At 38.9% G+C, this 18217-nt stretch overlaps 1 protein-coding gene across 1 annotated transcript; it reads right to left on the bottom strand.

Moving 5' to 3' along the window:
• Positions 1 to 1219: 1219 nt before the first annotated feature.
• NUDT7 (nudix hydrolase 7) lies at positions 1220 to 12824 on the bottom strand. The gene is made up of 4 exons (XM_074286588.1): positions 12504 to 12824; positions 11701 to 11857; positions 6836 to 6994; positions 1220 to 1953 (listed from the first exon to the last, which is right to left on the bottom strand). The coding sequence occupies exons 1-4, from the start codon at positions 12515 to 12517 to the stop codon at positions 1585 to 1587; spliced, it is 699 nt and encodes a 232-aa protein (XP_074142689.1). The 5' UTR covers positions 12518 to 12824; the 3' UTR covers positions 1220 to 1584.
• Positions 12825 to 18217: the final 5393 nt, after the last annotated feature.

The raw sequence follows: 18217 nt of genomic DNA, 5'->3' as shown, positions 1-18217 counted from the left end.
TAAGCTGTTTCTGATCTTACATTTAAAAAAATCTTTTGATTTTGTTCTAATGTTTCCCATTGCTAATGGCTAACTTTTTAGGCAATTGTAGGATGGAAGAAAACACTGTAGTTTCTCATTGGATTTCCCTATCCTTATTCATTCTGGTCTGAATTTCAGATGTTTTCTAGACCAGGTGTAGGGTAGCTGGGTTGTCTGCATATGTTCAGGCATCTGTCCTGGCCAGAAATTTCTACGTGCATGTCCATAGACTTAGGAAATTAAAGCAGGCACCTATATAGATTCACCAGAGCATTTCCTTTCCCATAAGGATCTAATATGGAAGTCTTTATGAGTTTCTTTGAAACTCACTGTCTGAGGCCCAAAGAATGCTTTATTGGATCTATGTATTCTACCACATTGCTAATTTGCATGGCTAAAGTAAAGAAGACAAGCACCATTCTCTTGGCCATTACTACCAGGTCCAATTTGATGTTTTTATCGTCCCTCTCTAGTGCCCCTTTTCATTTCTGAATTGAGTCTTTATGTATTTGGAAGAAGAGGAATTTCTCCTGTAGTTGCTACTGTGGGAAAAACAGATTGGTATAGTGGAAAGAATTACGGAGTTGAAGGCAAAAGACCTGGCTTTGAATACTGGCTTTGCTAACAACTATCTATATTAGCTTGAACAAGTTATTTAACTTTTTAAGTTCCTTCTAATTCTCAATCCAATGAATTATAAATTAGTGCACTATAATGAAATGGTTCCTGTATTCTGTATGCTCTGGGGAAAAAATGGATATGGGCTAAATTGTGTGGAATTACCATTATCAAAGCTACAGATAATGTGGAAGCCTCTGAACTCCATGAGAATTTGTCAAGATCTGACTTAATGATAAACTATTTTAAATACTATTAGTAAAACCAAAATCCAAAATCTTCACTGGTGGAAGTCTCTTCAATTAGAATTTCCCAAACAGACTAAATCACATACCTATACCTCCTCCAAAAGATAAATTCTATAAAAATTAGAACTGCCTAAAAGTAGAGTACATTGTTTTGTAAGGTACTGAGTTTCTCATCAAAAGAGGTAATTAAATGGGGGGCTGGATAACTAGATGCTTTTTGAAGATTTGGTAAAGGGTATCCACACTTTGAGTAGGTAGTAGATGACCTTTTGGATCCCTGTCCACTAATAGGCTATTAAAAAAACAATAAAAATCATGAAACCGGAGTTATACAATTTTACATTCTCACTTTATATTTACTTATATCCTTTACAAATATATTAAAATAGAACATCTGTCAGAAAACTGATACTGATCAAAGCATAATCAAATTACCTCAGTGCTACAGAGAACCCATTCAAATGATACGTTTTTCAGTTCAATAAACATTTATTAGGCTTCCATTTGCAAGGCACTAAGCTTGGCACTGGGGACACAGAAGTGAAAAACAATATAATCCATAAAGCTCTCAATCTAGGCTTTCGAGGACCCCACAGTATAGTTTAACCCAACATCAAATATGATGCCAAGAGAAGGAACCTTTGTCTGAGACTCAGCACAGTAAATGAATAAGTGCTTGGATGTATCCATGTCTAGATCATAACTTACTTTTGATAGCTCTGTGTATCTTTAAAAAGTGTTGCTCAGAGGTTGAAATGAGATTATCAAGGTCATAATCCACATCAAAGGATGGTTGCTTTTGCAAAACAATGAGTGCAGTCAGTAGTGCAAACCTGGCTGTCAACCCCCAGATGTGATAGACTGATTGATTTTGGGGATCCATGTAGCCAAAAGAATGAATACGGGAACAGTGGCCAAAAATAGATGTTTGAAAGGAAAAGTGTGTGCGTGGATTCAGAAAATACTCCAGAGGCACCAGGAACACCTCGCTCACTTCATGTGGATTAGGCTGGGCCTGGAATGAACTGTCTATAAATCCCACAACTGGAGTTATCATGATACCATTCTGAAAGTGGAACAAAGCCAAAGAAAAATTAGGACAAAATGAATCAATAAGACTTTCCAACTTCTATCAAACCCAATAATATATCACTGTCAAATGTGCTGATGGAAATCATAAAAGTATGCTGTTTCCACAACATATTCATGCTATTTAATGTCAACTGCTGCAAGGCAAGCCTGTCTTTCACCTCTGATTTACTCTATTACATTCTTTATATCTTCTATTCTATAGTTTTTTCCTCCTCAGATACCCAACTCTAGCCCAGCTCCCTTTTTATCTGCATATGATTTCACATGAAGAGGCGGGAAAGGACCATGCAATGTGAGCTTTCCCACCTCTGCTCTTCCACATACCCAAATCTCTCAGTGTCTTTACTCATATCAAAGAAGATGTCCATCTTTATTGTTAAACTCTCCCCTTTGTTTATATCATTGATTCTATCATCCTCTTCCATTCCTCCCAAGACTTTTCTCCATCAATCATACCCCCCTCATGGATATTCAGTCTCTTCTCACTTCAACTAGGAAGGCAGTGAGGTGGTGAAATGGATTAGCCAATGGGCCTGGAGTCAGGAAAAATTGAGAGACTACTAATTGGGGGACCCTAGGCATGTCATTCTACATTTGTCTGCTTCATTTCCCTAGCAACCACCTCAGAGACACTTCGAAGATCAAATGAAATATTTGCCAAGTACTTAGTACAATGTCTGGCATGTAGGAGGTGCTTATTAAATGTTTAGGCTCTCCATCCTTCTCCTTCCAGGTTTTCTTCCTCTCTCCCTACAAATACGCTTAAGTCTTCTCTGTCCTAAGAAAACTTCCTTGATCTTGGCACCTCATTAAGTTATTGTCCTTTCTCTTCATTATAAAATCACTCTTCAACCATTTCTCATTTGCCTTCTAGTTTGGCTGCTCTTGTGAAGTATCTTTCTCCAAGTTTCTCCAAGACCTCATTATAAGTAAGTCCAATAAGGTTTGTTGTTTTTTTTTTTTTTTTAACCTGATCTCATTTTCCTTGACTTCTCTGATGTCTTTGATATTACAGGCAACACATTTCCTTGAACTTTTTCTCTTGGTGTTTGCAGCACTGCTTTCATGGTTCTTCTTTCAACTTTTTTGTTGACCTGTTTCTTTTGCTATATTCCATAAACCTTGATGTTCCCTAATGTTCAATCTTAGACCTTTTTGTTTTCTCTCTTCTCTCTTGAAGATGCTGTGGTTTCAATTATCATCTATGTTATCTCTTAATCTATAACTTAATACCCAATCTATCTCCTGAGTTCTCGTCCTTTATTTCATGAATAATATCTGTGTTATCTTGAAGTAACTCAAATTCAGCATATCCAAAAATGAACTGCCTGTTGAAATCCTATTTCTCTCATGTCTACCTTTCCCTATGTTTCAAAAAAATTGAACAGCTCACCACTCCCTTTTCCCATATCCTAATATTTCCTCTGACTGAAAGGATATCCTTCAAACCTCATCTTGGCTTGCACTGAAGCCTTCCTGAGTATCACTCCTAGTCCCTCAAAACTTCAGCTCCAGATGAACTTTTAAACTTTTATTCCATGTCCTGTGGATCTCTCTTATCCATTATTATAACTTGTATCATGGTTATGTATAGTTTTGTCTTATTTAACAACTAGATTATGAGTTCCTTAATGGCAGGTTCTACATCTAACTTTTACCTTTGTATTTCCCTTACAGCCAACTACATGATGTTGAACAGAGTTTGTATTTAATAAATTTGAAATGAAACCTAGAAGTTGTGTTTATTCATGTATTATGATGAAGTTGGAGATGTAGGCTACACCTAAACTGCAGAAGTGACTGAATACTAGGCAAGGTAATATGGATTTATTTTATAGACAATGGACAGCAACAGAAAGGTTTTGGTTAGAGAAATTATGACTTGATCAATTCTATATATAAGTACAAGTGAAGAGTAATAAGAACTTGAACATCATATTGACAATGGGAGTAGATAGCTAGACCAGATGATTTCTAAGATTTCTTTCAGTTTTAATACTAAAGCTTTAAAAAAACCAAATAAAATGAAAATCATAAGAATAATTTAATCCTCAAGAAAAATATGACAAATGAAAAAAGTACTCCTTAAGTTTTGAGTCTGCTAATTTGATATGGGCAGGCTTCTAATTTCTAGACAGAATATAAATCTATCTGGATATACTAATTATTACAAGTATTTCCTTGTAGGCAAGATCCTGAAACCCAGGCTGCGTGCCCAGAATACAGGTGGCTATACAACTAAACCCTCACAGGAAGTAATTTTTGAAAACGACTTGCTTGGAATTGTTTTGTTCCCTGGCCCATCATCCCAAAAGTCTGACAGATATTCTTTGTCTTTTCTCCCACCCTTTCAGTATCAGTACAGAGGTAATATGGATTAGGAATCAGCATATCTAGTTCAAAGCCTGGTTCAGACTTCTGTGACATGTAACTTGAGAAATGTCCCTTACTATCTCTGAGATTATTTCCATTTGAGAGAGTTGGATTAGATACTCTCCAAAAGCTTTTTAAACTTTTTAAGCCGATCTATGTTGTAAGGTCTCTCTACACTTAGATATTCTGTTTTCTGACTTTCCTTCTAGTTCTGACATTCTCTGAATATACGAGATGTTGTAATTTATGAGAATTTTGTAGGTTTTCAAACTTGACTGTGTAACAGCAGCAACATGAGTGACTGAAACATTTGGTGCTTTTATTTAGCTATTGCCAGAGAGAAAACAATCAAAGATTTGGGTGGCCACCTAATTCAGTTCCTACCTAAAATGAGTCTTCTCTATCTTCTCCAGATATGATTTTTTAGTCTCAACTTGAAATTTTCTGCCAATAATGAATTGTGTGACCATGGGAGAAGTCACTCTATCTCTATGGGTCTCAGTTTCCTAATATTAAGTGAGGGAATTAATATATGACATCTAAGATTTCTTTCCGGTATGCAAGCATTATGACTGTAATATTTCCCATTGGATTTAGAGTCAGAAAACCTGATTCCAAAATCTATTTATTTTTGTCATACTGGGCAAGTCATAACTTCTCTAGGGCTCAGTTTCTTCATTTGTAAAAATAAACAAGGAGTTTGATTAGATGATCTTTAAAATCTCTCATAGCTTTAAATCCTCTTATCCCTCATTTCTTCAACTGATCTTCATATAATACCATCTCCACTTTCCTCATAATTCTGGTCTCCTTTTTCTGGACATATTCCAGTTTGTTAATGTCCTTTCTAAAATAAGGTACTGACAACTGAACAATCCTCTATAAATAATCTTACCAAGATAGGACTATCACCTTCATTATTCTGGATACCACATTTTTCTTAACACAGCCTAATAATGTATTAATCTTTTTATCACAGTATTATCTCATAAAAGCACTGTCTCATAATAAGCTTGGAAACAAATTAAATCCTCAAGTCATTTAAATATGAACTAATGGCACACCAGATCTCTCTTATCACTTCACATGATGTTTTAGTTAGAGGGACCTTAGAGTTGTTGCTCTATAGAGGCAAAATAAGATCCAGAAAAATTAAATAACTTGCTAGCAAATGGTAAGACTCAAGTCCAGATCTCCTAACTCTGAGTCTGATGAATTTAGGAGCTGAATTTATATGCAGATTTTCTTGTCCCTAAGCCCTTCTCCATTGCCTAACTGTACTCCAGGCTCCTGAAGATTCTGCCAGTGAAATCAAGTTCCAGCAGGTCCTGCTAAGTTGGAAATTCTGTCTGACTTTATGTCTGTTTTTCAAGGATCAACTTAGTTAAGTGTGGAGGGAGTTGGCTAACAAAGGATTAGTCTTTCTCCACAGACAGCACTCATGGATTCTTCCTATGGAGTAGTTGTGATCTGTACTGGCTGATTCAATAACTGGTAAAAATCAGAATAATTATAAGTATTAACATATATAAAACCTTACATTTAATGCTATCGAATTTTATCTTATTAGTACTAGCCTAGCATTCTAGCTTATCATGATTTTAAATCTTTATTCTGTTATATCTCCCTTCCAGCTTCATGATACTTTTGTGAGTCTATCTGATGATTAGGACACAACTGAGGACAAAACCATTGGTTCCAGTCCATAATTTTTTCCCCCAAAGTGATGTTAAGGTTTTACCAGGAATAAATGAAATAGAAGCATGCAAAAAGCAACAAGTAAGGTTATTACCCTGGATTTAAATATGTCAGTGAAACTCAGAAATGACAGATAATTAAAGGTTACAGCAAAACTTGAGAGAAAGGGACTCTGATATATTAAAGTCTATAACAACAAAGAAAGGGAATGCTAGCTATGGTGTCATAAAAGAGATGAAGTCCTAGATTGTCTCAGAAAGAGTCAGTCCTTAAAAGATTATGGATTTCTTTCCTTTAGGTGGGTCTTTGGGATGGTATTAATTGCTTTGATCAGAAAAACATCAGAACCATGGTCAGTGGTTGTGAAAGAGTATTATTCAATGATTCAGCACTAAGGCAGCGGACAGCGCCACAGTGTTTGCAACTGAGAAGTTAGCATTTCAACTTTGCCCTAGGAATATTTAAGGAAAAGCAAGGACTATTATTAAGTACCTTAAATGCAATGAAAATGGACCCTTTAAGTCTTCTCTCTTGATAGACTAAGATCTAGAGGGGATCAGGTCCTTTAACCTATCCTCATATGAATTAAGGATGTCTAGCCCAGGCATCATTCTGATTATTCTCTTTTGGATACACTCAAGTTTGCCAATATCCTTCTTAAAACATCATGCTTAAACAATATTTTAGATGAAGTCTAACCAGGATAGATATAATAGGACTATCATGTCCCTCATTCTGGATATCATGCTTTTCAGAGAGGAGTTATCACAAATTCTAAGCCATACCTTGTTTATATGAGGCACAAGACGACAGACGACTTCTACTTGGTGTGGCTGAAGCCCAATTTCCTCCCGAGCTTCCCGGAGAGCTGTGGCTATATCATCTTTGTCTTCTGGCTCACTCTTTCCTCCTGGAAAGCACACTTCCCCTGGAGAGGTACGTAACTAGATATTAAATAAAAACCATTAAATTATTCAACTAAGTAGTTATTCAAAGGGCAGAATTTAAATAGGGATTTTTTTTTATGTTTCAAATCCTCCTCTACTGGTCCACTGACAAACTGTGTATCAGGTATCAGTGGACCAGTAGTTCAATGTGGAAAGTTTCATCACCAGAGAGGTGGCCACCAAATTTTAAAATATTTTTAGTTAATATGTGTGAAGAATTACATTGCTAAAATGGCTCAATTTGGTGAAGAGTGCATTGACATTAATAACATCATCAGTTTTGTCGAGTATTCAAGTAGAGGAATACTGAGTGGGAATACTAATATACTAAATGACTTACGTAAAAAGATCTAGGGAATTGCCTGAGGCATAGAGTAGTCAAATTATTTACCCAGGATCACACAGATGTAATATGGCAGAGGTTTGAAGCCAGTTCTTCCTGACTTCAAGCCCAGCACTCTATCTAACCTGATTCTACTAACCAAAATCAGGTTAAAGAAATATACTTTAAAAATATATCACTAAGTTAAGAAAACAGTGCTTCCTACTACTGAAATCAGATTAAAGAAATATATAGTAAGATACGGAAAACTTCAGATGATAAATATTTATGAAACTTTTGTTATTTGCAAGGCTCTGTTGAAGAATTTTTAAAGATACATTTCTATAATAGCTTCCATTTATAAAACTTTACTAAAAAGATCTGAGTTAAGTAGTACAGTTTGATTATACCCATTTTACAGAGAAGAAACTATATTTGGACAAGTCTTTTGGGGGAAGGTTGCAACATAGTTGGGGTTATATGACTTGCCTAAGGTCACACAACTTGTATTAAATGTCTGAGGCTGAATTTGAACTCAGGTCCACCTGACTTTAGGGCCATTGCTCTATCCACTATCCATTTAGCTGCCCCCATGGATAAGTTTAAAGGGCTAATAAATGGCAGGTCATCTGGTTATAGGCCACTGCTCTAATCACCATACCTTAGTGCAACTTCAAAATGTAATGCATGTAATGACCACATCTTATATGACATCTTCATATAAGATGTAATCATTATATCTATGGAATGACTTCATACTAAAAAGGAAGCAAATGGTGATTTGTCCAGCTGGATAAAAATGTAGAAGATATGAAGGAGAATATTAGCTCAAGCTCTAAAATGAGTTAGGTGGAACCCATATTTGTAGAGAGCCAGTAATGCTAGCTAATTTGGACCTGATTAAATAGAAAGTCACTAAAAATCTTTGGGCAACAAAGTGACATAATTAGATCTATATCTACAAAGATTATTCTTTTAAAAAGTTTTAATACATTTTCTTTTTACATTACCTTTATTTTGCATATCTCATCCTCAGTGAGCATTCCCTTGCATTATAGTTACAGGGGCTTTTAATGTCAGCAAAAATCGAATGATATAGTAGCTAAGTCTGATAGTGTAGGAAACATTAGGAAAACTTTCTTAGTAGATTTGTAAAGGATCCAATTATACAAGGAGGCTGGAAGCAGAAAGGCTGGTAAGAAGTCTACTATGATGGTCCAAAAAACAGTTTAAATGAGATAGCAAATGCTTTGGCTCAGGGCCACTTTTGCCTAGAAGAAAGGAGGCAGAAAAGAAAAGACATTGGATGAGGAGTCAAGAGACTTGGCTTCTAGTAATTCTCTTACCCTCTCTGCAAAATGAGTTGTTTAGACTAGATGGTCCCTAAGGTCCTCTCTAGCTTTCACATTTTATGACCCTAGAATCATCAGCCTGAAACAGAGTAGAGGAATGGTTGAAACAAGGAAGATTATTGCTCTGGGAATTGTATGAAAAATGATAGAAATCTCACAGGACAGTATAGTGTGAATACCAATTGAATCAGGGCTTCAAATGTCTTCCATCTATAATACTTTCATGTTCTAATTATTTACAATATAATGCTAAATTGAAAAGCTGAATAAATGCATATATTCTGTGAGTAGATGGAACTAAAACTGCAATGGAAGGTATTATCTAGGTGGTAAATGGAAATACTGGAATTGGAAGAAGAGATAAGCCACTTATTATTTACGTGACTTGGACAAGTTACAACTTTGGACCTAATTGTCCTCATTTATAAGGTTTTTCTCCTTCCAGTTCAACACTTACATTTTATGAAAAGCAACACGATTCACTGGGAGAATGCTAGACTTGGATCTGGATTTAAATCTTAGTTTTCTTTCCTCTTAGTGGTAGATTGCAAGTGAGAAATGTTTCATATGCTGTTTGATGTGGCTGCTGTGTGAGTTCAATTAGGTGGATTTAGCACTCTTTGGATATCCAGTTAAGTGAACTCAATCTTGTTTATAAGTATAATATATAAGATTTTGGTAATGTTTTACTAACATCTACATAAGTTGTATCTATAGCAGGTTTATGAGACTATGGAAAAATTTTTAAAAAGCATATGATGTTGGCCTGATATGATTTGTTCTTGAAGGCATACTGATTCTTAAGTCTACTTCTGAATATATTTAGAAACTATCCTCAATAATACATTTTAGAATTTTGCCAGAATTAAAGCCAAGCTTATCAGCCTATATCAGCCTGCAGACTTTACTCTCTTTTTGCAAAGAAAGATTTCTAATTATCTTTCCTCTTTGAATAATAGATCTCTTAACAACCTCAAATTATCCTTAATCCAGACAGAATCTATGATTAAAACCTGCTAAAGTTGTTTATAACAACCTGGATGATAACTGATTTTTTTTCTAAATAGTTATTCTAACAATTTTAGAATTGAAAGGGAACTCAGCTACTATCTAAAAATGATCTCTTTAGTGAGCATTTAGTATTATTTGCAATGGTCCAGTCTAGCTCCTCTGAAGGGCTCAGAATAAGTCCTTGTCAGGATAAGCAAAAGTCCTGGCCCCACGTTGTGGACGCCAATATGTAACGTGCTGTTGTCTCCAGAAGCTGCCGATCGCTCTATGGGAGGAGATCTGCTGTGTCAACTCAAATCTCTGGGACAGATTCTTCTTCCTGCAGAGAGCTGACTCAACTCTGGCCTAGAGCAGAGAGTGACTTTTTTCCTCTAGAGCTTCCCTCTTTATCCTCCCAGAGAATGGGCGTGGAATAATGCAAGGGCTTCTGGGAAGAATTACTTCAACCAATGAACTTGCTCCTCCCAAGCACTCCCAAGCTCCAACAAGCTCCTCCCCAGGAATTCACAAGTCAAACTCCCCTAAAGGCCGGAACTAGGGAATTGTCAGGTACCAACTTAGCACTTAGTAAGAACCTAATATCTCATTATCTCATTAGCACTTAGTAAGAACCTAACAATTATTCCCAATAGAATGTAAATTACTTGTGGCAAAATGGGTTCATTTTTGTACTTGTGTCTTCAATACCAGCATGGAACTAGGCACAGAGTAGCTATTTAAGAAATACTTATTGACTGATTCACCAAGTGGAGGTCCTACCGGAAATATTATCTCAACTCTAAAACATCTCAGGTTCCTGGGCTCTACCGGAAAAGGAAATTTCATCTTTAAAACACTTCAAGTCCCTGGGCCTCATTTTCTTTCTCTACAAAATAAAAAGACTGGAATGAATAATCTCTATAGTTACTTTTAGCCCTATAGCTAATCATGAGCTTCCATTTGTAGATTTGCAGTGAGTTACTCAAAGAAACTAGCCTTCTCTGAAGGTAGCATATCATTTTTGATAGTTATTTTAAAAGTTCTTAATTTGGGGCCCAACTATGTAAGTGCTATCCTTTGGGTCAAGGAAAACTAACTATCTGAAGGCAATGACCTAATCATATTTAAATCTTTTCAGGAAAAACATCTCCAGTTCCTCCCACTAGCGCTCCTAGGACCTGGTCTCTAATCCCCTCCCCTAGGCCTCATACCAGTCTGAATCCATTCCAGTTTGGGAATGTACTTCATGCGGTATCAGGATTCAGGTATGTTCTACACAATGTACAACTGCAATGAAAATAAAGCTCTAGTACTTGTGTTTCTGGACACATAGCAGATATGTGGGTACTTAGAGAGTCTTTTTTAATCCATTAAGCGGATAGAGAAGGGATGAGTGTTTTACCCTAGCTTGCATTGTTTTCAAGAAACACAAGAAAACCGTTTTTTCTAGAAAGCAGCAGGGTAAGGCAGTCGAGTACATAAGTAGTATAAAAAGCACTAGATCTGTAATTAGGAGACCTAGGTGGACCCTGGCCGGATTTATTAGCTGTGTTAGCTTCAGTAACTCATCCTCAGTTTCTTCCTCTGTAAAAGAAGAGCTGGTTTCAGGGATTTCTTCCTATACTTCCATGTGTATTGGACTTTGAGAAGGAAAGCCTAATTCTGAGCCAAACCCTACTGATGAGCAACGCAATCCTGAACGTGTCCCCCAGCTTCCCAGTGTCTCAGTACTCGCGGGGCACTTTTCTCTGAATGAAGAACACATCAGAAGTACTATACCAGTCCAGTACTAAATGTACCTAGAAGATCAATAGAAGATCCAGGTACACACACTGAACTACTAAATACTCAAAATATGCCAGGATGATCCGTTGTTAAGTAAAGCAGCAGTAGAAGAGTGCAGGCGGAGGAAACCGGGCCACGTGGTCTTATCCTAACTGCAACTGCTCCTCCCTAAAAGATGCAATACTTGGACTTGACAACGTTATAAAGCAAGCACTGGTGGAGAAGTTTTTTCCAGATGGGACGGTTTCACCTACCTTCTTGGAACGGACTGTGAAAAGCACATAAATCTTGTCCTCTTTAACCAGCAAAGGGAGTAAGACGGAGAATTTCCTGGATAACCCCAGGGAAAACTTGGTTCCAACATCGTATTTTCTTAAGCGGGCCTTAGCAGTCTCCTTGATCAAATTTTTGCTAAGACAAAAACAAGTTCGTGAATTCCAGCACTGGCTTTCTCTTAGATTTGGGGCAGATCCCTCCCTGGGCCTCCGTGTCCCTTGGATAACCTAAGGAGGTAACACATTTAACCTGGCTCCCTTCTAACTCTTGCCTTTTTAAGTTCTAGATTGCCTTGAAGGCAGGGACCTGTATTAAACACCAGTATGGGTCCAAGAATAGGTCACACAGGAGTACTCTCCCTTTATTTATTTATCTCTTTGGGTGTTTGTTTATTTTTGGGTAGGGTTACTAGACTGGCGAATCCGAGGAATGCTACAGAGCAGGGGCGCTCTCTGTAAATGTTTAGGCTCCATATAAATGCTAGCCATTACTATAAAACACTATAAAGAAAGCAGCACTAGAGGTTCGCGGTCCCAGAGCGCTGCCTCATACAAGCCGTAGAGGCGCCGCAGGTGCACGGAGGGGCGGAGCGGGGTGGGGGCGGGGCTCGGTCCAGGACCGCGGACTTCACCCCCGACCTTGGATCCCGTCGCGCGGCACGGCCTGCGGTCGGCCCCGCGTAGCCGCTGAGCTCCCATGCGGCCCTCACTGTGGCTCTCGGAGAGCCCCCGGCGGGACCCGCCTGCCCCAGCTTGAGACGCCCTCCCAGCAAGGGCCTCACCATTGCAGCTCCATGGGCTTCAGCGAACCACTGCCTTCCGCGGGGCAGCCCGATACACAAGCGCAGAAAGGTTCCCACTTTCTAACCCCTTCCCGGTACGAAATGTCCTCCCTCAAGCGCTACAAGGTAGTGGGCATGCGCAAAAGGCGGACTTGAAGCGGAGCATGCGCAGATAGCTTCAGCACTTGGAGGAATTTTAGACTGCAGAAGTCTTGATTATTCTCCTCGCCGGCTCTTTTACTCCCAACTATACCCTCTTTAAAACAAAACAAAACAAACAAACAAAAAAAAAAAAAAAAAAAAAAGGCTGTACATCTAACAACTTGGGGGCGCAGGGCTGCGTATAGAGTCAGAGTGGGCGGAGCCTTCACCCCTTTGGCCCTTCTCATTGGCTCTTCCCCATTTCCCTCTCGCTATTGGTCCTCCGTCTCCTCTGCCAGCCGCCCTTTTTCCACATTTCCCGCCACTGCTAGGACTTTCTTAATCAACAAGTATTTTTTTAAGCATCTACCCTATACCAATGAGAATTTAAGTGTAAAGAATGAAACACTACTTATTCTCACTGAGCTTTCCCAAACCGCTTTGTTTTTATTTTATGTGTAGGTAGAAAGATAGATATAACAAAAAAAAAAAAAAAAGATATAGATGTATACGTGTGTGATCCCTTTCGAGAGCATGTCAACTTGCATATTGACTCTCTCAAATATCCTGTTTTTAGTTCCTTCACCTACTCTCAGCCAGGAACTCCTTCATCCCACCCGGGTTACACACCAAGTTGGCCATACTTTCTACCTTCCTGTCCCGCACAGACAGAATGCTTCCATTTTAAGAATCCTCCAATCCAATTATTCCACCCTAATCTTTTGGCTTTTCACATCTTCTTCTGCCTTTCCCTCATTCTAATTATGATCTCCAATTCTTTGATCGATCAATTCTCTCCTCATGCACTAGCCACTTTTTCCTTCCCACTCATGATTTATTGGCAAACCAATTCAACTCTCTATTATCCCCTTCTTTTAAATCCCTACCCCTCATATGTCTGATCATGACTCCGTATGATTTTCTCAATCTTTATTCTAAGCCTGTAGTTCAAATCAAATAGTTTTGTCTAGTTTTGGTATTTGTTTCATTTTTTAAAAATTTGGATACCCTAGTACCTGGCATAGTATCTTCCTAGGGGCCACTGCATAAATACTACTGGATAAAATGGTTGATTGCCTTCAGATAGATTTAGGAAAATTTAGGAAAAACCTTCCAAACAATTAGAGCAGGAATCCTCAAACTACGGCCTGCAGGCCAGATGCGGCGCGCTGAGGACATTGATGCGGCCTGCTAAGGGCCCGTGGCCCACTGAGGACGTGAGGCCCGCCGAGGGCATTGATGCGGCCTGCTAAGGGCCCGTGGCCCACTGAGGACGTGAGGCCCGCCGAGGGCATTGATGCGGCCTGCTAAGGGCCCGTGGCCCACTGAGGACGTGAGGCCGCTGAGGGCATTGATGCGGCCTGCTAAGGACCCGTGGCCCACTGAGGACGTGAGGCCCGCCGAGGGCATTGATGCGGCCTGCTAAGGGCCCGTGGCCCACTGAGGACGTGAGGCCCGCCGAGGGCATTGATGCGGCCTGCTAAGGGCCCGTGGCCCACTGAGGACGTGAGGCCCGCCGAGGGCATTGATGCGGCCTGCTAAGGGCCCGTGGCCCACTGAGGACGTGAGGCCCGCCGAGGGCATTGATGCGGCCTGCTAAGGACCCGTGGCCCACTGAGGACGTGAGGCCCACTGAGTACGTGAGGCCCGCTGAGGACATTGATGCGGCCTGCTGGGTTATGGCAAAATCAGACCCGAAGTGATGTTTGACCTAAACCTGTATTAGCAACACATACTTCCGGCACTGGGCTGAGGGGCAGAGACAGAGTGTGAGCTTTTGTTTTTACTATAATCCGGCCCTCCAGCAGTCTGAGGGACAGTGACATGGCCCCCTATTAAAAAAAGTTTGAGGACCACTGAATTAGAGCTAGGCAAAAGCGTAATGGGCCACTTCAGAAAAAAGTAGGTTTCCTCTCAATGGAGATCTTTCAGTCAAGGCTAGATGACCAATGGTTTTTACAGAAGGGTTTCTTTCTGAAGTACCACTTAAACTGGAGGCCTCAGAGGCCCTTCTAATGCTGAGAGTCTGAAAACTAGTCTAATCTGCTTTCCCATCATGCTTCAGTTTTACAAATGAAGAAACATGGGTACAGAGAGAAAAAATCCCCCAAAGTTTCATGGGGGATCAGTGGCAGAAGTGAAACTGGAACTTGTCTACAAGAATTTATTGAGCTCCTCTTATGTGCCTGGCACTGTTTTGGGATAGTCTCTGCTCTCAAAGTGCTTAGGGTATAATAGGGGCAAGTAACTTTTATTTCTTTGAATTTTCAGACTCTAAGAGCAAAGCCATTGAAATGAGGATCTTGATGATTAGAAAAATTCACTCTGGGCTCCAAGAGAAATTGATTAGGATATTTAATGGAGAATAGTTTCTAGTTCTCAACTGGGTATTTAAGGCAGATCTCAGCTGGTTCTGTCACTAGCAGTATGACTGAGCTAATTCTCAACTGTTGCTCTTGAAGGAGACTAAGATGTCAGGAAGGTAATATCTTGACTTGCAAGCGAACTGAATTTAAATGGGGCAGAGCTGTGCAAGTGACCCCTCTTACTCTCTCGTCTGGATCCCTCTGGATCCAATGGCTAGATCGGGCTTTTTAAGCTAAGGTCTTTCTCAGGTCTCTGTTTGTCTGGGGCAACACCCATTCGGTGATAAAGGTTTAAAAAAATGAAGCAAAAATAATTTAAAAAGTCAATGTGAGGAGGACCCTCAGGATTTTTGGCCAAAACAGGAAAAAAAATTGCTATTTACACTCACTCTGAAGTGCAGTGTTCCTCAAACTTTTTAAACAGGGGGCCAGTTCACTATCCCTCAGACTGTTGGAGGGCTGGACTATAATAAAAACAAAAGTCTCCACCCCCAACCCATTTGCCATAACCCGGCTGGGGGCATAAACGTCCTCAGCCGGCCTAGTTTGAGAACCCCTGCAACCCAAACAATAACTAAATAAGACTTGGGTTGGGATCTGTTGGCCAATCAGTGAGAGCCAGGGTGATCTGGGTTTAAAGCTTGGTCAAGTAGCTCAATTTGAATCCTACTGGGCCTTATTACTGATTTCCCAAGAAATCATAAATGAAACTACTTGGGCCAAAAGAATTAGTGGAGAATTTATTCTATCATTTACTTTTTTACTATAAAAAGAAGAAGAGAGGGAGCAATGAGGAAATTTAAGCTTTAAAAGCAAAGATTGAAATTTATGTTTTTGGAAAAATGTTAATAGTTGAGAGCTATCCAAATGTGGAATGGGCTTCCTTGAGAGACTGCAGGTCTCTGGGTATTTTCAGCAGAGGCTGGATAACTTCTTGTTGGATATGTAATGGTAAAATTCTTTTCTGGAAGGGTTAAATTAAATGAATGCGGAGGTCCCTTCCAGCTCTCAAATTCTATGGTAATCTATGTCTCTTTTAACTCTGCTTCTTATGTTGTCACTAATGGGGCCAGCAACCCAGAATATACATCATAGAATTCTGAAATGTCTATGGGCAAGGACATAGGAAGGCTGCAAAACAGCTTAAACTTAAAAATCATTATTTTAAACTTGTCTCTATAGATAATGTATCAGAAGATAATGTATCCTCTGTTACTGGAAGTGTTTAAAAAGAGGCAAGATTTCAGGATGCTGTAACCACGATTGATGTATTTGATACTCAGGTACCAAATGAGATTTGGGAGAGCAACTGGCACCAAATGATGAGATTCAGACATGTGAAGAATTCACAATGGCCATTCCCTTTGGCAAAAGGTAGATTTTTTTTTTAATGAGAAGAGGTTACAGGCAAAATGAAAAGAAACCCAGAATGATACATATGAAATAGATTTGGGAGACTGTATGCTTCAAACAGGAAAGTGATTTTAACAATGAATAATGGAAAAGACAAGTTCCCTAGTAGGATTCATAATTAATTAGGAGAAAGTTCCATTGAACTGCAGGCTAAATCCATAGAAGAGTTTAGACTCATAAAAGAGTTAGCTATAAGAAGGAGAAATCTACCATGTGACACAAGGGCCATACTGTATAACTTAAAAGGATTCAGCAAAGATGGCATGGGCCAAGGCAAATTTATAGGGGAAATTTCACCTCAGAGGTTAACTTAATCCATAACTTGGATTTCTGTCTGGACAAACTTAGGTTACCCAAAACTTCCATTGAGGGTGGGAATATAAGGTTGAATTGATCCTCATCAGAGCTCTTCCTTGCTTGTGTAATTTTATCAGCACTTCAAGCTTTCTCTGCCAGCCTTACCTAGTAACCCAGGACTTCATTAATGATTATTGTTTTATTTCTAGTTGGTGCAAATGAAGTTGTGGGGATTTGGAGTATGTGTATACCTGTCATCCATCACCCATTTTTATTCAGTGTTGAACAACAAAACATATTTATGTTTGGAGAGTTGAACAGACAATTTTCTAAATTCCTGGAGACTTAGGCTACAAAATGGCCCAGATGAAAAGAGGTGTAGATGGGAAAAGAAGAAGCAGTGAGAAACATACTATGTTATAGCAACTATAATGACAATTATTCTCCCTGCCATGAAACTTTGTAATCACAGCATGAGTATATCATATGTATTTCATTTGAGGTTCACTATAGCCTCATGAAGAAGGCAGAATATTGATTATTATCGATTATTATCTCCATTTTACAAAGAATGAAGCTCCCCTTTGTAAGAGAGGTGAACTGCCCAAGATCCAACAGGGAGGTAATTGCAAAACTGTGGCTCCTGACTACAAATTCAATATTTTTTTTCACCATTTCCAACTGTCTCATGTTATGTTTCTCTGCACTCGTTGAAATGAGATCTAGATTAATTATGTTTAGATTCTTCATTGTCTGTGAGTTTCCTGGAATAGTAAAATCAGTTAGCTTAAATTACTGGGAACCATTACCCTGGAAAATGTTTTATCTCATCGATTAGTCACAATGACAGGCCAAGGAGGGAAGCCAGTGCTCTGCATTTAATTGGAGGCAGTGTGATATAGTAGAAAGAGCCCTGTACTGGGAATCAGGAGGGCTGAATTCAAGTTTTGACTTTAGCTATGGAATTTTTGGCCAAGTCACTTTTCTTTCATCTTGTAAAATGGAAATTATACTTATCTTACATATCTCAGAGAATTGATGTAAGGAGTACATGAGACAATGAATATATAAACAACGTCCTGGTATCTGATACTATGAATGCAAAATTATCTGTCCAAAATTTACTTTTATTGTGTATCATGCATGTATCTCAGAATCTCAGAGTTAAAGAAAATTTCAGAAATAATCTAACAGGTATTCCCTCTATGTGAATTCTACAAGTAATTGTCCAGCTTCTATCTGAAGATTTCCAGTGTTGGAGAATTCATTCTTTGGCAAGAGAGTTTATTTTATTTTATGAAAACCTTTTATTATTGGGAAGATTTTCTTTATTTCAAATCAAAATCTATCTCCTTGTAATTTCCAGTCATTGCATTTGCAACTGGCCCAGAGAGGTTAAATGATTTGCCTTCCTTTCTTTACTTCCTCCTCATCCTTCACACAGGTAGTATGCAGTAGCCTTACAATTTAAATTCTTACTTTCTGAGGTCCTTGATT

The sequence above is a fragment of the Sminthopsis crassicaudata genome, chromosome 2, assembly GCF_048593235.1.
Source record: "Sminthopsis crassicaudata isolate SCR6 chromosome 2, ASM4859323v1, whole genome shotgun sequence".
NCBI lineage: Eukaryota > Metazoa > Chordata > Mammalia > Dasyuromorphia > Dasyuridae > Sminthopsis > Sminthopsis crassicaudata.
Note: the sequence above shows the minus strand (reverse complement) of the source record. Positions and strands in the feature narration are given on the sequence as shown.